General features: G+C 43.1%; 1 protein-coding gene across 1 annotated transcript in view; it reads right to left on the reverse strand.

Annotated features, from left to right (window-relative positions):
• Positions 1–23,892, reverse strand: part of LOC137079565 (GTPase IMAP family member 8-like) — a 31,489-nt gene extending 7,597 nt beyond the window's left edge. Inside the window, exons 1-2 of the mRNA XM_067447514.1 lie at positions 23,736–23,892; positions 19,191–19,809 (exon numbers count right to left, since the gene is read on the reverse strand). Of these exons, the coding sequence (XP_067303615.1) occupies positions 19,191–19,809; positions 23,736–23,892 (776 nt within the window). The remainder of the gene's footprint in view (positions 1–19,190; positions 19,810–23,735) is intronic.
• Positions 23,893–25,914: the final 2,022 nt, after the last annotated feature.

Here is a 25,914-nt window from a genome sequence, read left to right on the forward strand (position 1 = left end):
ATTCAGTGGAAGTTGTGAGGCTTCTTAAATCCTAGAATAAGTTTGAGATGAGAGCAGGGATACTTTACAGAGTTTCAAGGGATATAATGTCAAAGAAAAAGACATTCCAGTATGTCGTTCCAAAACTGTTGGTGAGGACCGTGATGAGAGGAGTTCATAAAGATGCTGGTCATCAGGGACAACAAAAGACATTGGCCCTCATTTATCAATCTTGCGTAGAAACTGGTGTATATGTTGGCGTAAGATTATGCTTACACTCCTCTCACCGCCCGATTTATGAAGCTGTGCGCACCTCTGCAATCCAGGTGTACGCAATACTTGCCCTTGATAAATGCTGCGGCTGAAAACGATCGTCATTAAACACGCCCCTATATATTCAAGTCTCCGCCTCCCCCACGCCCTCATTTTACGTCATGGACAAACAGAAGACGGCAAAGAAGCGAAACTTCTCCGACGTGGAGATCGGGCGCGCTCAATCATCTCACTAGTCCACCAGTCAGGGCACTGATTAGGACATAAGTCAATGGGCTGACTCCCTGATCAGTGCCCTGACTAGTGGACTAGTGAGATGATTGAGACACGCCCATCGAGACCATCACCAGGGAAGTGAAAAAAAAAAAAAAACGAAATTGTTTTATTTGGGAGTTTAAAGAGTGGGATTAAAGGCGCCTACAAAAACAAAATATGGACACAAATAACGAGTACTCTTAGGAGGTTGAGAAGCGCACTCCAGCAGTTTAAATAGCTGTTTGGATGATAAATTACCATCACTGCATTATTTTACAGCACGTTTTGAAACAATTAGCATTTCATTTCGTATCACGGCATGTATTGGGGTGTACGACAGTGATGATGATGTGATGTGGAGTAAGATTCATTCACATTAATAATTACATGACAAAGATTCTTCTTCTTCTTATTATTATTATGACTATTATTCTTAATGACGCTTGTTATTTAGAAGAAGAATGTCGTTTTTATTGATTTTATTATTATTTAAAAGAAGAAGGTCATTTTTATTATTTTGTCAGTCTGAATTATTTTAGTCCCAGTCCGTGCGCAGCTGCCGGGCCAGGCGGGCCTGAAACGTCAGATAAAGCGCACAGGCTCGCGACTGGAGGAATACATATGCCTACAGATCAAACGCTTTGGTAAAGTCACACAAATTAAACATTGACGTTCATGTTGCACAAAAATAAACACTGAATGTTGTTGTTGTGTTTTTTTACAGTGGGTCATAATATAACATATCTTGTCAGTGCGTTTTGTGGTGTTAGGAATTGTTTTTCTGCGCATTTTCCCACTAACTCAAACGTGCGTACACCACCTCCTGAGCTGGCGTAGGATTTGAGCGTGCCGTACGCCAACGTCCATATTGATAAATCACAAAGTCACCGTGGGTTTGTGTGTATACAAGGTGTACGCTGGAAATTTGGTGTACGCACTTTTGATAAATGAGGGCATTGTATCTGGTGAGACAACGGTTATTTCGGCATAAACTTGAGAAGGATGTGAGAGATTATGTCAAATGTTGTAAGAGGTGTGCCTATGGTATAGGGCTGTGCAATTAAAGCCCCACTGAAGTGCCTTGAAACACGCCGCATTATTCAATGTGTTGACGTGATTTCCCCTGAAACTGCTCCAGCTGTTAGCAGCTCCTCCCCTTTTTTGAAACAGCCAATAGCATTTTGTTAATATACAGTTTGACTAGAGCGGACCTTTCTCTGTTTGGTAAAGCCAGTTTCCTCTAACACTGTTTACCATCATAATCATAAATTCTTAACCCGAGCAATTCACATTCTGAAAGAAACTATTAATAAGCTAGGTATAGCTCTCTCAGAAGAAAAAACTGCAGGGCCATCAAATACAATTGAATTCCTCTGTATTACTTTAGACAGCGTTTGACAAGGGTGAGCGCTCCGTTCTGTTCCATTCGGTGCCCATGCAGTGAGCACTAATCATGTCAGAGCACAGAACTGTGCGCTACTGTCATAATTACGACAGCAAACACCAGATACACTTTTCGATTAAATCAAGTATATAATTTAGGTTTATAATGGTCCTGGTTATCACATTATTGATTAACATGAATTGTAGTTTGCGAGTAAAGCTGTAAATTCCTCCATCAAATTCAGATGCCTCCGTGATAATCTTCTGATAAGAGAAAATCACTGCGCGGCATAAATTATAAATCTATTACACAGTCTATTATTGCAAGCGCTTTTCTTCTGGTCTTCTTCAAACCAAAAAGTTGCATCATGAATGACGCAAGCATGCTTCGGCCCGGTAGGTTAAAGGTGTCATGAACAGGCTTTTTTTTCTTTTTTCTTTTTTATACTGTTGTCTGAGGTCAATTAAGGACATTTGTGTGGTTTTTACATTCAAAAACATAACTAATAAGTAATAGGCTATTTTCTACACTGGTTTTGAGGCTCTCGCCTGAATTAGGGATTGCAAAAACTAAACATTTTCTTGACCGACCACTGAGCCTCATTAGCCGGTTGAAACCGGTTAACCGCACACACACACTGTCCCGGCGCCGCCGCCTCCCTTCCACTCGCGTCACTTTTTTAAAATCCCCTACAGCGCGAAACATGAGTCCCACAAACGTGGCGCCGAGGAGCTTGTTTGTAATCGGAGGACAAATGGCTCTTTTTCGCAATGGTTCGGGTACAAGGTGATCGTGTTGAAAATAAAGCATTTGTCTAGCATTAGAAGCTCATTTGAAACATTGCCGCGGTTCATTTAAGAAAATGACAGCTCCGAAGAGACGCCGCTTTAGTTCGAGGTAGTGCTAACAATAATAAAGAAAGACGATCAACACCTTATGTGTTACCACTGAAATGTAGATGTAATATATTTCCAAATGTAAGCCCATCTTAAGCGAAATGCACGCTTCATACTGTCCTCCGCCCTGACTCTAACCTCGAGTGTTTTAGCCTGTTTACTTTTGGCAAACCTTGTGAGCGCGCAAACCCAAATGCTGTGACCTCGCACCAACTGTTTTTATTGGTTTATTAAGTACAAACAGGCGAGTTATGAAAAATTGAGTGTGAGGGATTTGTTCACTTCACACAAAAAGATTTTGGAATGAGACGGCTAACTGTAGTAGCGTTTAGCCCACTGTCTATAATAGCCTAATTTAGAGATCACTCTAAAAAAAAAAGGAGGACTCGTATGCGAGCGCCTAGTGGCCGGGCCTTTCCCCATGGGGCCCGGCCGGGCTCAGCCCAAAAGAGCGACGTGGGGCAGCCCTCCTGTGGGCTCACCACCTGCAGGAGGGATCATAAGGGGCCGGTGCATAGTGGATCGGGCGACAGTCGAAGGCAAGGCCCCCGACGACTCGATCTCTGGACACGGAAACTGGCCCTAGGGACATGGTCACCTCGTTGGCGGGAAAGGAGCCTGAGCTTGTGCGGGAGGTCGAGAGATACCAACTAGAAATAGTCGGGCTCACCTCCACGCACAGCTTGGGCTCTGGAACCACACTTCTCGAGAGAGGCTGGACTCTCTACCACTCTGGAGTTGCCAATGGTGAGAGGCGGCGGGCTGGAGTGGGTTTGCTTATAGCCCCCCAGCTCAGCCGCCATGTGTTGGAGTTCACCCCGGTGAATGAGAGGGTCGCTTCCCTGCGCCTTCGAGTCGGGGATATGTCTCTCACTGTCATTTGTGCCTACGGGCCGAATGGCAGTGCAGAGTAACCGGCCCTCTTGGGGTCTCTGGGAGGGGTGCTAGAAAGTGCTCCGACTGGAGACTCCATCGTTCTACTGGGGGACTTCAATGCCCACGTGAGCAGTGACAGAGACACCTGGAGGGGTGTGATTGGAAGGAACGGCCCCCCTGATCTGAACCCGAACGGTGTTCTGTTATTGGACTTCTGTGCTAACCACGGCTTTTCCATAACAAACACCATGTTCAAGCATAAGGGTGTCCATCAGTGCGCATGGCACCAGGACACCCTAGGCAGAAGGTCGATGATCGACTTTGTGGTCGTCTCATCTGACCTCCGGCCGTATGTCTTGGACACTCGGGTGAAGAGAGGGGCGGAGCTGTCAACCGATCACTACCTGGTGGTGAGTTGGATCCGATGGCAGGGGAGGAAGCTGGACAGACTCGGCAGACCCAAACGTACTGTGAGGGTCTGTTGGGAACGTTTGGCTGAACCCCCTGTCAGAGAGATCTTTAACTCCCACCTCCGGCAGAGCTTCGACCAGATCCCGAGGGAGGCTGGAGATATTGAGTCTGAATGGACCATGTTCTCCACCTCCATTGTCGACGTGGCTGCTCGGAGCTGTGGCTGTAAGGTCTTCCGGTGGACACCGGAAGTAAGGAATGCCGTCAAGCTGAAGAAGGAGTCCTATCAGGCCTGGCTGGCTTGTGGGGCTCCTGAGGCAGCTGACAGGTACCAACAGGCCAAGCGGACGGCAGCCCGGGTAGTTGTGGAGGCAAAAACTCGGGCCTGGGAGGAGTTCGGTGAGGCCATGGAGAAAGACTATTGGTTGGCCTCGAAGAGATTCTGGCAAACCGTTCGACGCCTCAGGAGGGGGAAGCAGTCCCCCACCAACACTGTCTACAGTGGAGATGGGCAGCTGCTGACCTCGACTGGGGATATTGTTGGACGGTGGAAGAAATACTTCGAGGATCTCCTCAATCCCACCGAATCCCGGTCTTCCTTTGAGGAAGCAGTGGCTGAGGGCTCGGAGGGGGACTCGTCCATCACCCGGGCTGAAGTCATCGAGGTAGTTAATAAGCTCCTCGATGGCAAGGCGCCGGGGGTGGATGAGATTCGCCCTGAGTACCTTAAGTCTCTGGATGTTGTGGGGCTGTCTTGGCTGACACGCCTCTGCAACATCGCGTGGTGGTTGGGGACAGTGCCTATGGACTGGCAGACCGGGGTGGTGGTCCCTCGTTTTAAGAAGGGGGACCGGAGAGTGTGTTCCAACTACAGGGGGATCACACTTCTCAGCCTCCCTGGGAAAGTCTATGCCAGGGTACTGGAGAGGAGGATTCGGCCGATAGTGGAACCTCAGATTCAGGAGGAGCAGTGTGGTTTTTGTACCGGTCGTGGAACACTGGACCAGCTCTATATCCTTCACAGGGTGCTGGAGGGTTCATGGGAGTTTGCCCAACCAGTCCACATGTGCTTTGTGGATTTGGAGAAGGCATTCGACTGTGTTCCTCGTGGTACCCTGTGGAGGGTGCTCTGGGAGTATGGGGTCCGGGGCCCCTTGCTTAGGGCTGTACGGTCCCTTTAGGGCCAGAGCAGGAGCTTGGTTCACATTGCCGGCAGTAAGTCAAAGTTGTTCCCGGTGCATGTTGGTCTCCGGCAGGGCTGCCCTTTGTCAACGGTTCTGTTCATAATTTTTATGGTGGAGAGTTCTTGTCTCAAGTAGAGGAGTTTAAGTATCTTGGGGTCTTGTTCACGAGTGAGGGAAGGGTGGAACGGGAGATTGACAGACGGATCGGTGCAGGATCTGCAGTAATGCGGGCGATGTACTGATCTGTCGTGGTGAAGAAGGAGCTGAGCCGTAAGGCGAGGCTCTCGATTTACCGGTCAATCTACGTTCCTACTCTCACCTATGGTCATGAGCTGTGGGTCATGACCGAAAGGACAAGATTCCAGATACAGGCGGCTGAAATGAGCTTTCTCCGCAGGGTGGCTGGGCGCTCCCTTAGAGATAGCGTGAGAAGTTCGGTCACTTGGAAGGAGCTCAGAGTAGAGCCGTTGCTCCTTCACATCGAGAGGAGCCAGCTGAGGTGGCTCGGGCATCTATTTCGGATGCCTCCTGGACGCCTTCCCAGGGAGGTGTTCCGGGCACGTCCCACCAGGAGGAGGCCCCGGGGAAGACCCAGGACACGCTGGAGGGATTATGTCTCCCGGCTGGCCTGGGAACGACTCGGGGTTCCCCCGGAGGAGCTGGAGGAAGTGGCTAGGGAGAAGGAAGTCTGGGCGTCCCTGCTTAGACTGCTGCCCCCGCGACCCGGCCCCGGATAAGCGGAAGATAATGGATGGATGGACATGGCCTGCACGATCTGTGGATATAAGTGTGAAAACACACACAAGTGCGCCCGTGCCCAGATAAAAAAAAATATTATTTCTGCCGAAGGGCGTACGTTTTGACAGCCCGTCTGGAAAACACACAGCCCCGGGACTACTATTAGCCTACATGTAAAAAAAACGTTTTACTCACATAAGTGTGTTGCACCATTTTTGTCAGCTCCAATATAGAAGCACAACATAGTGTCTGCAAATCCAACACTTGAGACTTCTTTACAAACGATTCCGCAGTGAAATAAAGCGAACACACAAATGTCTTTCCCACATGAGCTGGAACTTCATTAAAAATAAATCAAGTATCACTCATTCCTAATATTATGATCCAAAGGAAGCTTATGCAGCGACTGTGTTCTTCCACAATATATTGCTATCTTCTTCGACGCGTTGCTGCTGGCTAGCATGATCCGATGAGTTGGTGGGCGGGGCTACTGAATTACATGTGCTTTATCGTTTTCTGGGCCTGGTTTTCTATAAAAGCTTTTCTTTGACTAACAAGGAAGATTTCAGCTCTGAAATGTACAGGATAATCTTATATTACCATTACCTTTTATAGGGAAAGTAGCTTTCTCAAACCATCACCCCTTTAAGTGCAAGTCTGAGTGCAGGCCTGCGAAGGGGGTAGGGAGGGGGGACAATCGCACTCGGGCAGGGTACAGGTAACCATGCCTAATGTGAGTACACCCTTTATCTCTTCCACTATTTGTTCCAGTATTTTGGTGCTGAGTATATCAGTTTAATTTGGATTCTTTTGCCCATGTTATGTGTATGACAACCAACATGATGCTTCATTATTGGGGCAAATTTGGCCATAAGCTCCAACTCTTTGAGAAAATTGCCTTTGTCTGGTTTGTTTAATGTGTTTTTGGATACCCTTAAAGCCATGTTTCTTTCAGCTAAGGACTGAATTATTACCACCAGTCTGGTAAGCACCTCATGCCACCTGTTTATCTCTGCCTCAGTGAGTGCCATCTCTTGCTTATCTTTGGTCATCCCTTTTGAAAGACGACCCTCTAACCTCCTTACATGTTGCAATGTTTGTATTGTGCGCCTGGCTATTCACATGGGCCTTTAACAAGTAGCTTGCATTTTTCCAGTCCCCTAGTCCTTCTCTAATCAATTTGAAATCTGAGAAAAGATTTTGCAACAGAAGCAGTACCAACTATCGTTCTTTTAGTCAGGAGAGCAATGTTTTTGTGGGACGAACATTTTTTTGTAATATTTTAAATTCATAGTAATAAAGTAGTATTGGTAATAAAAAAAACGCCCCTAGCATTTGCCTATTCTGAACTATGCCACAGGCTGGGCCTATCTGGTGTGAAGTTTAGCTTTCTTTATCTAGTAAAGCTGAAAGTGACCTACAGGGAGAGAAACTTTGCATTACAAAACAATGGAAACTGTAGACTGAATGGATTCTTAGAAGATATGAATAAACATCAGTTGGCATTGGCATAGTAGTGTATAATCACATGGCTTTGGTCTTAACAAAATATTTCAGTTTCAGATTTGGCATAGAACATGTTAGGGTGTGGCTTTAGTTGCATTCTGTGTCTAAACAACAACAAGGCCAATTTCATATTTTTTTGTCATGAAAATGCATTTCTAATAATTGTTCTGTTTTGTTCTGTTTTATTTATGACAGTAATTAATTCTGACTGGTGGACAACATACTGCCAAATATCTTTCAGATGAAAAATTATGTTTGAACAAGCCTTAATGAACTATATCTCTGTCTGAGATTTATATTTTTAGGATGTGTTTACACAGCAACAATGTACTAAAAAGAAAAAAAAATGTGTACAGATGACAATGTTGTCAAAACGATCTCCGTTCATGTGGATCTGTGAACGATTAAAAACGCTGTATTATTAATGCCAGCCAAGTGGTGGTGATGTCACTTTGTGAAGAAACACTGCATGCTTATAGACTGAACAGGTAACATGCATGAGCATGACATCACTTTCAGAGATTCAGTGTTTTTGTGTCGTTTACATGGAGATTATATCAGTATTGTTTTAAAAAACTTGCATTTTTTAAAAACACCTTAAAATAGCTTAAGTTTTAAGGCCCCCAAAATGTAATGTAAATGTACTGCAAAAATGCATAAACAGCCCCTCAGACAAATGCTTTCTTTGGAAAAAATAAAAGCTGAACATTTATTTCAATTAAATCCTACTGATATGTTACTACCCAAAGTGGGTTATTTTCAGTCTATCTCTTAAAAAAAGAAAAAAAAGTCAAGTTCATTAGCTACCTTTTTTTTCATGTATTTCGGGCATTCAGATTAGACAACAGAAATTTCTTTAGATTAAGCACAGATGTGCATTGACACGTGCACAATTTTTAATGCATGGATTGTATTTAACTTTCCACTGTGAAATCAACCGCATAGGATCAAAACGTTCTTAACACAAATGCACTTTTTAATTTTAGTTTTATATTTTATCCCAATTTGAGAATTAAATGAACTCCAGGTTTCACTATCAACCAAAGAATTCCCCTCAGGAAGTCATTGATCTCTCCTGCAGTGTTTGATATTAGGTGCTTTAATTTCACTTAAGTCCTGCTATTGTTTTCTTCTAGTTTTATAAAAGAGACATTTCTCTTACCTGACTAATATCAAAAGTATTTTTAAAAGTGTATACTGACCTTGACCTGAAGTCATTGTTTCTGTGTGTGATTTCCTGCTCTGTGTCACTCGGGTGTTCTCTCTCTGAACGTCTTTCAGACAGAATGAACCTGCTGGAGCTCTTTGTGTGAAAGTGAAATTCCTTTTGTTAAAGCAGTCACTTTATTCAACTTCCACCTGAGGGCACTATATATATGCACAGGGTTTTAAAGGTGTCATGAACTGGCTTTAAAAAAAAAAGTATACTGTTGTCTGAGGTCAACTTATGACGTTCGTGTGGTTTTTACATTCATACACATCATAACTAATAAGTAATTGTCTATTTTCTACACTGGTTTTGAGGCTCTCTCCTAGTGATGTTACTTTCGTGAATTAATCGTTTCTTTTTTAACAAATTTTTTAGGTGAACGAATTGTTCTCGTGTAGTCTATTGACTCGTGTTTCTCGTTCACTGAAATTCCTCCCTCCACCGCAGCGTGGCGCTATTAGCAGCGAGCGCATGTCCAGCACTGTCGACTGTTACATTCTGTCAAATAATGACAAAACCTCAAGCCAATAGCGTTCGAGCATGAGATGTGACGGAGCATTTGATTGGTTGAATTCAGTGAACGAATACACCCTTTACTGACCGATATGCTTTGAGTCTGACTCTGGACAAGAGAGCTCGTTCTTGAACAAAATGAACCAGTTGTTGAATGATAGCCTACTGATACCGAACAGGTAGAGCTTGGCTCATGTAGTTTGGCATATATGCAGCAAAGAAAGAAATGTACACTTGTTTTACCATTGTAATGAAAACAGTGCAATAATGCAGGCTGATGGGTAAAGTATTTCTACAGAGTAAAGTTTGTTTATATTATTATTTTTTTTAGTTTGAATCGTTTTCTTCTTTTAAATAAACAACTTCATTACGTTTGAGTCATGTCATGCACTTCTCTAAAAACTGTAAAACAAATTAAAAATGTGACCGTATGGTTAAATAGATCTTGTGTGTCACGTCAGTAATTGAGATGTTAACCGATGACGGTTTGACCGATGGTATCAACGTTAACTGATCAAAGTTGTCGGTTAAAAAAAAGTGATCTCTAAATTGGGCTATTATAGAAAGTGGACTAAACACTACAGTTAGCCGTCTCATTCCAAAATCTTTTTGTGTGAAGTGAACAAATCCCTCACACTTAATTATTCATAACTCTCCTGTTTGTACTTAATAAACCAATAAAAACATTTGGCGCGAGGTCACAGCGTTTGTGTTTGCGCACTCACAAGGTTTGCAAAAATTAAACAGGCTAAAACACTCGAGGAACGAACAAACCTCACTGACGAGTCGCTGTTTTGAGTCTGAATGAGAGAGAGAGATCTTGTTCGTGAATTAATTGAATGAACTGGTACATCTCATACTTGGCCACCTAGCATGCGTGTCAGTCTAGTTCAACAATCAGCAGAAAGTGGATGCAAAGCGCAGTTATAGACAAACCTCATGTTTATAACCCCACGTTTACAATAATCCGAGATATATGAATGTCTAAATGTCTGACCAAACAAGAAAACCTGCTTTGGTCATCTGAACCGCTTATTTAGACTTATTTTATCTTGGCTCAGTAGACAGAACAATGAATAACTTCACTCACGTTACCGGGCATTCACAGCTTGTAGAGGCTCATGCAACTGGACACAGCAAGGTGAGTATAACAGATAAAGTTTCCAATGTCCTCAACAATTTAATCCCACACTTGTGTTCCACTGCAACTCACACAATTAATCACAAGTGAATATGTATACAAATACCCTTGCAAACCTCACAACTCACAGTAAAGGCGTGAACATGGGGTTTCTTCCATCAGTCACTGATAGTGGATTAGACGGGAAAATAGCTGTACAGCACAAGTCATCCGATTCCATGCACTTCATCAGATCAACAATCGTTCCACAATCCTGTGAATTAAGCTTCCTCTCACCTCAAGTACTTCCATTATGCCAGATGCTCTCTCTCTCCTTCCACACCATCTTTAAAATTCTCACCGACTTCGGTTTTCACATGCCCCTTCAAGCTCTGTATCCACTTCAGCTCTCACTTCACATCAGCCCCGGCTTCAACTATAACCTGCCCGAATTCCCTCTGCTACCCTGTACGACGACCGACTTCCCCGCAGACTCAGACATGTACACATAATCAATACGATCATTAACAATGCAATACTATCACATATAAAAACATGTTTTACTCACATAAGTGTGTTGCACCATTCCTGTCAGATCCAATATAGAAGCACAAAGTTTTAATCTCAAATATCTGCAAATCCAGCACCTGAGACTTGTTTACAAACGATTCTGCAGTGAAATGAATAGAACACACAAATGTCTTCCCCCCGTGAACTGGAACTTTATTAAAAATAATGTTTAACCACTCATTCCTAATATTAGGATTCGATGGTAGCTTATGCAGCGACTGTGTTCTTCCACAATATCTTGCTATCTTCTTCTGCATGTTTATTGCTGCTGGCTAGTGTGAGCCGATGAGTCGGTGGGTGGGGCTACTGAATTAGACGAGTCTGTGGGCAGGGCTACTGAACTACATGTGCTTATTATTCTGTAGAGGTGTGTTTTGTCCCTCGATAATGTCAAGATGCAGACGTGATCGTTTGCTGGGCCTGGCTCTAAAAATGTACAGGATAATTTTATAATACTTTAATACTCTTGTCAAGTCTCCCTGTGTTTCTAGTCCAGTGTGTGTGTGTGTGCAGCGAACTGTCTAGCGAACTCTCCAGCTATTCCCATTCCCTCATGAAGATATCCCTCTCACCTGCTCACCTGCACTTCACCCTGTTATACTCTCTGGTGCTCAATAAACTCTGCTAACCTAATATCTTGTCTCTGCAGTCCTTGTACCGGTGACAGAAGACTGGACCAACACCGTGAGCACCAGACGAGTTCCCCGGATCCCTTTCAGGAGCTGGTGGATGCAGTGCGCCGCTCGCTACCTACACCTCCACCGGCGCCCACTTCCGCATCCGCCAGCACACCTTCCTCAGTACCCCTGATCGCCAGTCCAATGGCCAAACTAGCGCCCTTCTCTGGATCGGCGGAGGACTGCAACGGATTTCTCCTGCAGTGCTCGCTGGTCCTGGAGATCCTACTGCACCTATTCCCCACCGAACGATCTTGAGTTGCGTTCATTGTATCCCAACTGAGCGGCAAAGCATTACGATGGGTGGAAACACGGTATGCCCAAGAAAATGAGAGCCTCAATTCCCTCTACAGTTTTACAGCGCACTTGCAGGAAGTTTTCTGGAAGACCAGCATGGGATTCTTCGGTTGGTGACCAACTCTATCATTTAAAACAAAATAATGTGTCTGTACATGAATATGCCTTGCAGTTTCATACATTGGCAGCCGCCAGCGGATGGAATGAACGATCCCTTCTGACTACCTATCGGCAAGGATTGGATCCCCGCGTGCGGCTGCATACGAGGATTCCTTCGGGCTTGAACGCTTAATCCAACTCTCCATCCAGTTCGCCACTCGTATGCAAGCGTCGAAGAGCACCAGGACCAGTGTTTGAGCCTGCCGTCCCTCCGTCGACCAAAGCTCGTCAGCCCTCCAGAACCAGTTAACGGGCCCATGCAATTCGACAATCACCAACTAACCCCAGCGGAACGGAGAAGACGGTTGGCCAATAAGAGTCGACCATTGGCCACTGTAGTGAACCTCATTACCGCTGATGTTTCCTTGTCTGTATCAGCCCTCCTCGATTCCGGTTCCACTATGAATTTCATCTCCGGCGCCCTCTGTTGTCAGCTCCACCTCCCAATGACCCGTACTCCGACAAACTACCAAATTGAGTCCATCACCGGTAGGCCGTTAAGCAGGCGGCTTGTCAGTCTCCTGACTGGTCCATTGAAACTTCAGGTTGGACTCCTACACATGGAGGAAACTCACTTACTGGTTTTGGAGGAATCCACCGCTGATGGGGTACTAGGGCATCCGTGGTTGGAGCAGCACAATCCCGTCATCTCATGGAAGTCCGGTGAGGTCCTCAAATGGGGAGAAAGTTGTTTTAATGGATGTTTATCGACTCTGCCTATCCCCATCATGTCTCGTTCCAGAAATATCGCTGTCTGTGCCTCCTCCATTGAAAGCCCCATTGTCCAGCAATCTGTTCACATCCCCAACTGTTACTCTCGCTTTCAAGATGCCTTCTGTCCTCACCGGGCTTCCAAGCTGCCTCCCCACCAGCCATGGGAATGTGCCATCAACCTGCTTCCGGGTGAGCCAGTGCCCAGGGGAAAGATTTATCCCCTTTCCCTACTTGAGGAGAATGCCATGGAGAACTAAATCAAGGAAGCACTCGACCAGGGCTACATCAGACCGTCTACGTCCCCTGCTGCCTCCAGCTTTTTCTTCGTGGCCAAAAAGGACGGAGGCTTGCGGCCCTGCATAAATTATCGAGCCCTTAATAAGAGGTCCCGTCCGAGCTAGAACATCTCCGTGGTGCCACTGTCTTCACCAAGTTGGACCTTCGCAGCGCGTACAACCTCATCCGGATATTTGAGGGGGACGAGTGGAAGACCGCCTTCGTAACCCCTACAGGCCCCTACGAATATTTGGTAATGCCCTATGGCCTTGTAAACGCCCCCCTCCGTATTCCAGGACTTCATCCATGAGGTGCTCCGGGAGTTCCTCCACAAATCAGTCCTACAGTAGTATACACCGACGACATCCTGATTTACTCCCGGAGCCTGGCCGACCATCACCGTCACGTTGCGGAGGTCCTGCAACACCTGAGGGAGTTCCAGCTCTACCTCAAAGCCGAGAAATGTTCCTTCCATCAGCCCTCAGTGCATTTCCTTGGATACTCCATCGACAGCAGTGGCATCTGGATGGACGAGGGGAAGGTGGAAGCCATACGGACCTGGCCCACACCTTCCACCATTAAGGAGCTCCAGTGAATTTTTTTTTTTGGCTTCGCAAACTTCTACCGTCGATTCATCCAAAATTACAGCGTCATCACCAGCCCTTTCACTCATCTCCTGCGCAGTAAGCCCAAGTCTCTGTCCTGGAATCCAGCGGCATTCAACGCCCTCAAGGAAGCCTTCACCACCCCTCCCCTCCTGGTCCATCCTGACCCCAGCAAGCCCTTCGTAGTGGAAGTGGATGCCTCCACCACCGGAGCGGGAGTGGTGTCCCCAGCAGCAGGGGACGCCCAGTAAGCTCCATCCATGCGCCTTCTTCTCCCGGAAGTTCAGCCCAGCGGAGGTCAATTATGACATCGGGAATCGGGAGTTACTGGCCATCAAGCTCGCCCTAGAGGAGTGGAGGCATTGGCTGGAAGGCGCTCAACACCCCTTCCTGGTCCTCACCGATCATAAGAATCTAGAATATTTGAGAGACTGAACCCCCACAAAGCCCGTTGGGCCCTCTTCTTTACCCGGTTTAACTTTACCATCTCCTATCGTCCTGGGTCAAAGAACGTGAAGGCGGACGCTCTCTCACGCCTGTACACTTCCGAAGAGCACCCCGTATGCACCGAACCCAGACTACCCAGTAAGATTTTCATGAGTCCCATTTCCTGGTCCGAGGAGACCCTGCCTTTCTCCAATGCCTCCACCGCTGGGCTGTCCCCCCAACCTCCAGTACATCCCACGAGCACGGCGCACCCCCCTCATTCACACCGCTCACACTTCATTGGGCACTGGCCACCCTGGGGTCAATGAAACCCTCTTGCTGTTGCGAGATCGCTTCTGGTGGCCCATTATGGGAGATGTCAGAAGGTACGTGAGAGGGTGTCAGGAGTGTGCCATGTCCAAGAGCCCCCGGCACCTCCCTGCAGGAAAACTCCTCCCGCTGCCCTTTCCCAATCGTCCATGGTCACACCTAGGATTGGATTTCATCACCGACCTTCCCGTCTCCATTGGTAATACCTGCATCCTAGTGGTAGTGGACCGTTTCTCTAAGTGCTGTCATCTCATCCCTCTGAGGGGCCTGCCCACAGCCCTAGAGACAGCAGAGGTGCTATTCAATGCCATCTTCCGATACTATGGGATTCCTGGAGACATTGTGTCGGACCGAGGCCCACAGTTCACATCCCGGGTATGAAAAGCCTTTTTTACGCTCCTAGGTCCTCAGGAAACCACCCACAGACTAACGGGAGAGGAAGAGGAAGATCCAGGAGATAGGTCGCTTCCTCCGTACCTTCTGCCATGATCACCAGGACTCCTGGATCCAGATCCTAGGTTGGGCCGAGTACGCTCAGAACTCCCTCAGACAAGCCACCACAGGATTGACCCCTTTGCAGTGCATGCTCGGCTACCAACCTCCCCTGTTCCCCTGGTCGGGAGAACCCTCAGATGTACCCGCTATTGACTACTGGTTCCGGGAGAGGGTCTGGGACTCAGCCCACCACCAACTCCAGCGGGCTGTCCACCAGGGACATCAAGTTGCGCCTGCCGTGCAGGAAGCTGAGTCCTAGGTTCATTGGCCCATATAAGATCCTGAAGCAGGTCAACCCGGTCACATACCAGCTCCAACTCCCCCATCACTTACGCATACACCCCACTTTCCATGTGTCACTCCTCAAGCCTCACCACCCTTCTGTTCTTCCCTCCACAGAGCCTGGTGGGACCGAGGAGAACCCCCTCCCACTCATCGTCGAAGAAGGAACAGCCTACAGTGTAAAGGAGATCCTGGACTCCGGCAGAGTATTTGGTGGACTGGGAGGTCTACGGTCCAGAAGAACGCTCTTGGGTACCCAAAAATGACATTCTTGATCCCACTCTGATTGAACATTTCCATGCCTCTCATCCCAACACGAGGCCGAGGCCGACCACCACGACGTCGGAGTCCACGGCCCTCAGGAGCGGGGGGTAATGTCACAGACATGCCAGGCTCCAACGCCACCCACTCACAGCGCACACCGTCTCCTGAGTTCTGATCACGCACACCTGCTACTCATGATCACCCCAATCACCACCAGCACAAAAGACACACACACACTATCAGTCACTGTCCGGTCTCGTCTAAGAGAAGGTACTAACGCTGTCTGTTTTACCTCAGGACTCCCGCGAAGATATCTATTGGATCTCCAATGTCTCTTGTCAAGTCTCCCTGTGTTTCTAGTCCAGTGTGTGTGTGTCCAGCCAACTCTCTAGCGAACTCTCCAGCTATTCCCATTCCCTCACGAAGATATCCCTCTCACCAGCTCACCTGCACTTCACCCCGACAAGATATTAGGTTAGCAGAGTTTATTGAGCACCAGAGAGTACTCTGGTGCTCAATAAACTCTGCTAACCTAATATCTTGTCCCTGCAGTCCTTGTACCGGTGACAAATATGCAGACGGATACTGTTATAACGAATTAATCAAACTAATTGGTCACACTTTAGCTTGGGCCCAATTTTCACTAGTAACAAACTGTTAATTATGGCTTTAGCCTCAATAAACTCCTAAATACTGCTAATTATTAGTTAGTAAGGTAGTTGTTAAATTTAGGTATTGGGTGGGATTAAGGGATGTATAATAAGGTAATGCAGAATAAGGCATTAATATGTGCTTTAAGTACTAATAAACAGCCAACATCCTAGTAATATGCATGCTAATAAGCAACTAGTTAATAGTGAGCATTTCATGCTAAAATAAAGTGTTACCAAAGCAGCAACACTGGTGAAAACTGAGATTTTGTAAACATAAAAGTCAAGTCAAGTCCAAACTGTTTTGTACAGCGTTTTTATTTATGTTTTTTATTAAACACATGGTTCCAAAGCAGGATTAGGAGAATCAGGTGTGATATTAGTAATGTTTTTAATACATGAATAACAAACATTTCTGCAAACATAATAAACTATATGATAAAACAAAGCAAATGGGATGTGGACATCAGTTTGCTTTTAAAAAATTTATATACAGCTCTAGAAAAAATTAAGAGACCACTTAAAATTGAGAAATCCATGTTAAGTGGTCTCTTATTTTTTTCCAGAGCTGTATACACACACATATTGGGAACACTGCACATTCCATTTTAAATCAAAACATGAAAAAACATGTATCAAATTTGTTATTACTTTACAGAAACTTAAGAAAACAATAGAACAATCTTGCTTTCATAAGTCCACAAAATATTGTGACATTTCTCTTTAGGCCAGTCAAAGTGTTCGTTGGAAAATTGTAACCTCTTTGTTTTTCTCAACAATGGGACTTTATGGGGGCTTCTTGCCAATAGCTTGGCTTCACATAAGCGTCTTCTAATTGTTACAGGACTCACAGGTAACTTTAGACTTTCTTTAATCTTCCTGCTATCTAATCACTCATGAGAGTGTAAAGTTCTGCATGTGATCTACTGACAATGTGCAAATCCAGCACCATATATGCAAAATGGGTTATGTTATGATTTATTGGGTATTAAATAATGGCTGACAGTTTATAACAAAATTGTCACTGTAATTAACATAATATTATTGTTTAATTATCTCAAATGTAAAGAGTTACATGATTTTTCATGCTTTGTTGACAGTTTATTAACCATATTTCTCACTTTAGATTAACTTTTTAGATTAAATTGTAAAATGTCATTAAGTGCTTTTAACCAACTTTTATTGGACATAAATGTAATTAGTGTTTTGTGTTGATTAGTAATGAATGTTTGACTTGATTTGATCCACTACCTCTACCCTCAATGAGCCCAACCCCAAAGCTCTAAACTATAGACTTTTCAAAGTACAGCGCAGGAAAGACATCCTAAAGTCGCCAAAGTGGGAAACGCGGCGGTAAAAGTATTATTCTGGTTATTATTAATATATTAACATTGTAAAGAACAGTATATAAATTATGAATAAACTTTATACTAATAATTGTGTTAATGATTTATCTTTATGATTTAAATACTGTATACTTATTATAAAGTGTTACCTAAACTTTTATATTAAAATAACTAGGTTGCAAAGCATCAATTAAATGTTAGTTTTTTTGGTGAGTTACAACATTTTTCAGACATGCAATAGATTTGATGTCTAATAAGACAGTTAAAATGCACGGCTTGGAGAATGGTAAAAAAGTAATCAAGGAAACACTGTAATGATATTGCTGCTGCCATTACTCTTCTTGATGTGGCTACTTCCCCTGCTGCTTCTACTATATGCATTACTGTTGATGATCTTAATGCTGATACTACTGTAACTGCCCCGTTGATGCTACTGGTCCTATGGGACGTCCTTTCGAACCTGCTCCTAATCTTCCTTCTGTTTGAGCTCTTTTGCCAGTTTCTGATTCTCCTGTTCTTGCTTTTGCAGAAGATCTTCCTTCTGTTTGAGCTCTTTTGCCAGTTTCTGACTGTCCTGTTCCTGCTTTTGCAGAAGATCCTCCTTCTGTTTGAGCTCTTTTGCCAGTTTCTGACTCTCCTGTTCCTGCTTTTGCAGAAGATCCTCCTTCTGTTTGAGCTCTTTTGCCAGTTTCTGACTCTCCTGTTCTTGCTTTTGCAGAAGATCTTCCTTCTGTTTTAGCTCTTTTGCCAGTTTCTGACTCTCCTGTTCCTGCTTTTGCAGAAGATCTTCCTTCTGTTTGAGCTCTTTTGCCAGTTTCTGACTCTCCTGTTCCTGCTTTTGCAGAAGATCTTCCTTCTGTTTGAGCTCTTTTGCCAGTTTCTGATTCTCCTGTTCCTGCTTTTGCAGAAGATCTTCCTTCTGTTTGAGCTCTTTTGCCAGTTTCTGACTCTCCTGTTCCTGCTTTTGCATTAGATCTTCCTTCTGTTTGAGCTCTTTTATCAGTTTCTGATTCTCCTGTTCCTGCTTTTGCAGAAGATCTTCCTTCTGTTTGAGCTCTTTTATCAGTTTCTGATTCTCCTGTTCCTGCTTTTGCAGAAGATCTTCCTTCTGTTTGAGCTCTTTTATCAGTTTCTGATTCTCCTGTTCCTGCTTTTGCAGAAGATCTTCCTTCTGTTTGAGCTCTTTTATCAGTTTCTGATTCTCCTGTTCCTGCTTTTGCAGAAGATCTTCCTTCTGTTTGAGCTCTTTTATCAGTTTCTGATTCTCCTGTTCCTGCTTTTGCAGAAGATCTTCCTTCTGTTTGAGCTCTTTTATCAGTTTCTGATTCTCCTGTTCCTGCTTTTGCAGAAGATCTTCCTTCTGTTTGAGCTCTTTTATCAGTTTCTGATTCTCCTGTTCCTGCTTTTGCAGAAGATCTTCCTTCTGTTTGAGCTCTTTTATCAGTTTCTGATTCTCCTGTTCCTGCTTTTGCAGAAGATCTTCCTTCTGTTTGAGCTCTTTTATCAGTTTCTGATTCTCCTGTTCCTGCTTTTGCAGAAGATCTTCCTTCTGTTTGAGCTCTTTTGCCAGTTTCTGATTCTCCTGTTCTTGCTTTTGCAGAAGATCTTCCTTCTGTTTGAGCTCTTTTATCAGTTTCTGATTCTCCTGTTCTTGCTTTTGCAGAAGATCCTCCTTCTGTTCAAGCTCCTTTTTCATGTGCCATGTTGCTAGTAATACTCCAATTAATACAACAGCACACAGAATATATGGAAACTTTGGCAGATTCATTCTGTCCTTCCCTGTCATTTCTGTTTTCGCTCTTTTAAACATCTCAGGTGTGTAATGCTTCACTCCATGTTCCCTCCTCAATGTATTAATCTTCTGGAGAAGTTTTGTAACCTGCTGGTGATTGTTTCTATCTTCATTGTTGAAAGAGTGATATCTGCCACCACAACTGTCAACTATTTTTGGTAAATAGTGGCTTTTGCTGATGTACTCCTCCAAAGATATCCCCTTCAGATGATCATTGTGAGTAAACAGAATGATGGTACGACGCAAAGCCTCTTCTCCAAAGTTCTCCTGAATCCATTGCACTGAGTTCCTCTCCTCTTCTGTGAATCTCACTCCCAGTTTGATGACCAGCAGGAACACATGAGGACCAGGAGCAGACATCTCTACACACTTCTCTATTTCAGCCTTCACTTGCTCTTTTGTCATAGATGTATTGAACAGTCCTGGAGTGTCGATTATGGCAATGTTCTTCCCATCCACATCTCCTTCCTGTTTCTTACATATTTCACTCTCTTTAAATGCATTTCTGCCCAGGATGGTGTTTCCTGTTGCACTTTTCCCTGCTCCAGTTTTACCCAGGAGCAAAATCCTTAGATCACCTTCTAAAAAAAAACATATATTCACTCATTTGAAACACAAAAACAAACATATTTTCTATAAATTACAAGACATATCATCCTCTCTGGCCTCATGTATTAGCACTTTCTACTGTGAAGTCAATCATAAAGCTTAACCAGGAAGTGCAAACATAAACATTTATTAATTTAACTAATTATCAAATTGTGGCTAAAATTACAATAAGAGACATGTTGTGTATCTAAAATTTGCTTTGTTGTAGCTTCTTTCGGTTTATATATTTTTAGGTTTCCATATAATTGTGAAGTTTCTCCCAGTCATTTCTCTCCATTTGCAAAGTTTTGATTTGTTATTAAAGGTGTTCAAGAGCTGGGCTGAAAAACTTTCATCTGATCTAACAAACTGTCTGTAACATTGCATACGTAACCATTTCAATATGCTGTACATGTATACACATTTTCTTAGTTGTATTAAAACTGCGTAATTATTAGCTTTCGGTGCTGATTTCCTTCACAACTTGTGTGCTTGTTAAAGTGTAAATAACTTCAATATGTTTATTTCTACTCGGCTTATACTGATTATATATGGATTTATATTGAATTGAAAGTATAATAAAGAAAAAAAATGTTTGCCATTTTTAAGTTGTGCAAGTGTACCATTTTAAAAGAAAATGCTATCTGTCTAAAATCCCGTTTAAATGTTCAAAAACACTGACCTTGACCTGAAGTCATTATTTCTGTGTGTGATTTCCTGCTCAGGTGTCACTCGGGTGTTCTCTCTCTGAACGTCTTTCAGACAGAATGAACCTGCCGGAGCTCTTTGTGTGATAGTGAAAGTCTTTTAGTTGAAAGTCTGTGATCATGTGACTGCATATCTCAGGTCTTTGTAAACTCACAACTGCCACTTGAGGACACTATATAACAGCAAAAAACGACAGATCTGACTGGGTAATGTGCTCCTTTGAACCAACTTCATATTCAAAATCATTAAAGCTCCACTGTGTGATATTTCCCCCATCTAGCGGTGTAAAGGTATATGGCCATCCAGTGAATATTAGTTTCTGTTCCTCTCAATTCTGATTTCGTTTTAAGTCCTACGGTGGCCAATTTAGCCCAAGATTAACATGGCTTCAAGTTCGACCTCATCCAAGAGTTTTCTATTATTATTTGCAGTTATTTAATTTGTCTACTAACATGTAGGTTATGACAGCTATGTAAAATGTATAATAGTTTTACCTTTTCGTTATTTTTTTAACCATTATTTTTTAACCAAACTTATCTTAGTAAAGTAACTTTTATCAGTGCTATTCTTATTCTGTATATTGTATGGCATCACTAGGTTTGCAAATAGCAGTCTCAAGCAATCCCCCTCTTCACATTCGACACGGTGCCATCGAGTGTTAAAACACGAAAGGCGAAGCTTGAGTTTACGGGTATGTCCCTCTTTGGTTAATGTACTTTAAGATGGAGGAGCAACATGGCGACCGGCATTCAAACCCCTCACCCGTATGTATATTCAATGGCATATTATAAACTTACGAGAATACTTTATTACTTGAAAGAAGTAAATATACATTAATGAGCACATATATTTTTGAAAGAACTAAGTGTTTTTAGCTAAGAATAAACTAAAAAAGTTACACAGTGTAGCTTTAATAAATGGTGTTTACATTCAGGTCAACTTTGTATTTATATAAAGTTATTTTACAAATTTTGTATTTACTAATATCCTTAACTTATCAATAATACAAAAATTATTAACTGGAGAGTGTAACAGAACATTTGTGACCCGTCACGGAAACCAGGGACACAAGTCGGCAGCTCTACTTTCGAGCAAAATGAGAAATAAGCGTTTTTTTTTGTTTTTTTTAATTATGTGATTTTCACTTTTTTGCAGAATCTGTTAGTTGAAATCATGAAGAAGCCTCTCCGTGTTTGAGATGGCATTAATGGTATATTTAAAAGCGTATATTTTGAGGTTGAAATCGCCCCGCCCTCCAAGGGACGCGTGGCTAATTATTTATGCAGCACTCAGGCCGGCTGTAGAGATGATCTGAGCGCCGATGAAAGCGTCATAATAAGACTGGATAATACCCCTAATCTACAACTGAGGGAAGATGAAAAAGAGGAAGAATGTATCAGACGAGTTGGACAAATCAGAGGCTATATCAATAGTAACATTTGACGGGGATAACGGCAGAGAAATGGGTCAAATCTGTAACCGTGGCTATAGTTTAGAGGTAAGGTGCATGTCATCATGTTTTGACGCACACTCTAACCGAGAAACGCTTATTAATAAACACATGTTAGATGCTTTATTTGCACTTTTCTAATATTTTCTCAATTCTTTTTGAAAATAAATGCCTTTCCGATCTGATATGTGATGGGAAAAGGGAGTAGTGAGAGTGTGGCAAAAGGCGGATTCGAACCGCTGATCGAGTTGTGTCAAAACTTGATGACATGCGTCTTACCCGTACACTACAGCCCTGGTGACAGATTTGAGCCATTTCTCTGACTTTATCCTCGTCAAACAGACGCACAGTACATCCACTAAGAAGACAGAAAGTGTGCCCGAATGACTTATTTCATTGGAGGCAACGAGATTTGCAAGAATACTTTTCTGTTTCTTATGGGGTGTGTTTCCATAAACACCAAAATTTGTCGTTTTTTGTTCATTCTAAGAACACACACACACGTTATCTCATGTTTAGACCTTCCCATACCTACCTATTTTTCTTAATTTTAATTGTAATCTTTGGCATCGTATCACTTGCCAAAAACCCCCATTACTATAATGGGCTTTTAGATGGTAATGTTAGCATCTTTATTATTAGTAGTATGCGGTCTGATTTTTCCCGTTGCGTCTGTCGTTATAGCAACCATGCAGCTTTACAGGGGGTGTGGCTTATCTAAATGAGATGTAAATGAGCCCTATTGTCACTCCCAGCAGGTGAGAACAGGTGAGAAATGCAAAACTTCAGAGGCTGTTTTCTCTCGTTTACACTTTTCTAAAGGCCTACATTCAGATGGACACAACTTCTCCAAATATGATCAGATTTCCATGTGTTACACATTGTTGGAAAGCTTGGAGACTACACTTTCAGAATCTGTGAATAACTCAAAATGCCCCAGAACCGACTTGTGTCCCTACTTTCTGTGACTGGTCACATATACATTAAATTTACAATATTACATTGAATAAATAAATAAATAAATAAATAAATAAATAAAAATGATGGATACATCAGATGAATGTTCCAGTTTATCTATTTTTTTGTATCTGTCCCTATCTGAATTAACTTAAAACAATTAATAATAAAAAAATAATAAGGTCCTTCAAGAATAAATACCACATGAGGCCAACAGCATGCCTCTACAACACAGCAGCAATGAATCCAGTGTACTGCCCATTTGGGTCAGGAATTTATCATGTTTTCTGGCACACAGCAGCTAGGGATGACCACACGGTTTCCCGTCCCAAGTGAACCACACTGCCACAAGATGAAATTCCGGTAAGCAGCATAGCGGAATTACCGGTTGTCATCCCCAGTTTCCTGGATTACACATGTGCCCTCTGTCATGCCACAACATTTATTTTCAATATCAGACGGCATTTCAATGCGTTTTGTACAGGAACACTATCGAGGTACATCCTGCAACTGACGTTCCTCTTGATGAGCAGGTCTTTGGAGGACATCAAAGATGAGGCCTGGTCCTCATAACTCCACAGTCCTCATGTTCTCGACACGGTCATGTCCCCTATAACATCCTGAATAAGCACATCAGAAATGTTAATGCCAAACACAGAACCTATTTTACTAGAAGTATGTCCATACTCACTTATGTCATCAACCTCCTGTCCAACCTCATCAAGACAGTCCTCTTCACACAGTCCAGATGATAGTGTTTCTTCTTCCTCTAGCTGCCTGTTTTTCCCTTGTAGACCTACTTGCTGGTCTTCCTCTTGCTGGACTGCTTCAACAGCTCCAGTTGTTTCTCTTCCTCTGTAAACTCTTCATGTCCCCTTTCGTTCACACCTTTTGCTCTTCCCGGTGATGCTTCATGCCGGCTGCTCTGGGGAGGATTCCAGGTCTCATCAGAATTTGACATCGATAGATCCTCACTGGAAGTATCCAAGTAAAACTATTACTGTACCCCATCCCTGAATATGATTTCTGATCCAGTCTGGAGGACTGAGGAGGACAGTTCCCATCATTCCACGCTCCTTCACATCGTCATCAAGCTATGCTGTTGATGTTTATCAACATCAACCGAACAATTTACATACTGCTAGTGATGTTACGTCTGACACCGAAAATGCCTTCTGAAGCAAACACACTGCTTCACACTGCTTTGACAGCCCAATCAGTGTTGACAGGTTTGAAACATGCTGGCTGTATTTCTTATGTGCTTTCACACATGATACTGCATATGCTAAAAAACAAATAAATAAATAAAACAAAAAATAAATAAATAAACAAATCATTACTGAAATTCTATTGCATTATATGGTATCCATGGGAATTGTATTGGTTGTAATGGGAATTATAGTGGTCCCTGTGGGTCTCTTCTGATATGTGTTGGGTTCTATTGGTGGGGGCATCACATCCTAATGGAATATGTCCCACACACGAAAAAAAACAAAACTGTAGTGGTTTAAATGGTAAAAGCCAACGGTTCCTGTTGGTATTTTAATAGAAACCATTAGAATTTATGTGATGGTTTCCAACTTTTTAAAGCTGGTCTGATCTTCTGTCCTTGTCTAAAGAAATAATTACACACACATCATGATAATGTTTTATTATCAAGGTGAAGAGATGTAAATCATCAGACTCTGTAAAATTCACCTACAAAAATGAGTTTCACAGCTCTAACACTGTTTCAGCTTCGATCGCCTCGGTAATCACGTAATAAACGGGGCGTTTACATAGGCTACTTGCATTTTATGGTTGTCAGCTTTGTTGTATTATATTTACTTCACCAGGAGATGGTGCTGCAATTTCTATCTGAATGAAGCTTCGAGTAAGGAACCATTTTCAACACAATTGTATCACAAAGCAATAATGCCTCGAAACGCTTCATTTGGCCATCACTACATACTGCAGCTTTTAATAACAAATTTATACTTCACATGCTATTCAAAACTCTCTGTAATATACAAATACACATTATAAGCATTATCCACAAGTTTCCCACAGTTCCAGGACCAACACCTGCATTGACTGCACTTATCACACAGACTGCCATTCCTCAGTGCTTTATTTGTCTCCATCCGGCTACAAGCACATAAAGAAAACACAGCTCAATGGCGCCCTCTGGTGGTTAACTGTTACTATAGTCAGTATCAGTACAACACCTACTGGGAAACTGGAACAATTAACACACTATACACCTAACATTATACATTACATACTCCTTGTAACTTTGGAGTGCAATGTTCACACCCTCATAGCACTACATAAGTAACAAGTGTTAATATGAACATGATGGCCCGGTTTCACAGACAGGGCTTAGAGCCAGGATTAGGCCTTAGATCAGTTCAGATATTTGACATTGCTCTTCTACAGAACATTACTTTTCATTCAGGCACAGCACATCCTGATTTGCTGAGTTAGATGCATTCCTGTGTCACCATATTTTGAAAAACATTCCTGTCTGTCATCTTAACCATATCCCTAACTTTTCTATAAGCTACCCCTAAAATCAGAGGGAAATGAAACGATGGTGAATAACAGTGATGCAGAAGCACCGAACCCTGATTACAAGCCTACACTTGATTAAACTGTACACCTGTCCCTCAAATCTGATTGCTTCAATGTAATTTTGTTCCAGGATCAACAAAGTTGTTGATCATATTGTACTTGGTGAAATAAAATTAAAAAAATTGTCTGAGGGAAAAAAAATTAAATGTTTTTTAAAGGCCTACAAGTTCAATTAAACCATCAAAAATGTGAGGATAGCCATCAAAATATTTTAAAAAACGAGGGAAGAACATAGCAAACACTAAACTTGGTTAAACTTTGATATCTGCGTGTGTTTCTTTGTATGACAGCCTGGCATGTTTCATTGCATTATCACAAATAAAACAATTGACTCCAAGCACAACTATACGACATGGTTTTTAAAATCTTT

Source organism: Pseudorasbora parva, chromosome 6 (assembly GCF_024679245.1).
Source record: "Pseudorasbora parva isolate DD20220531a chromosome 6, ASM2467924v1, whole genome shotgun sequence".
Taxonomy (NCBI): domain Eukaryota; kingdom Metazoa; phylum Chordata; class Actinopteri; order Cypriniformes; family Gobionidae; genus Pseudorasbora; species Pseudorasbora parva.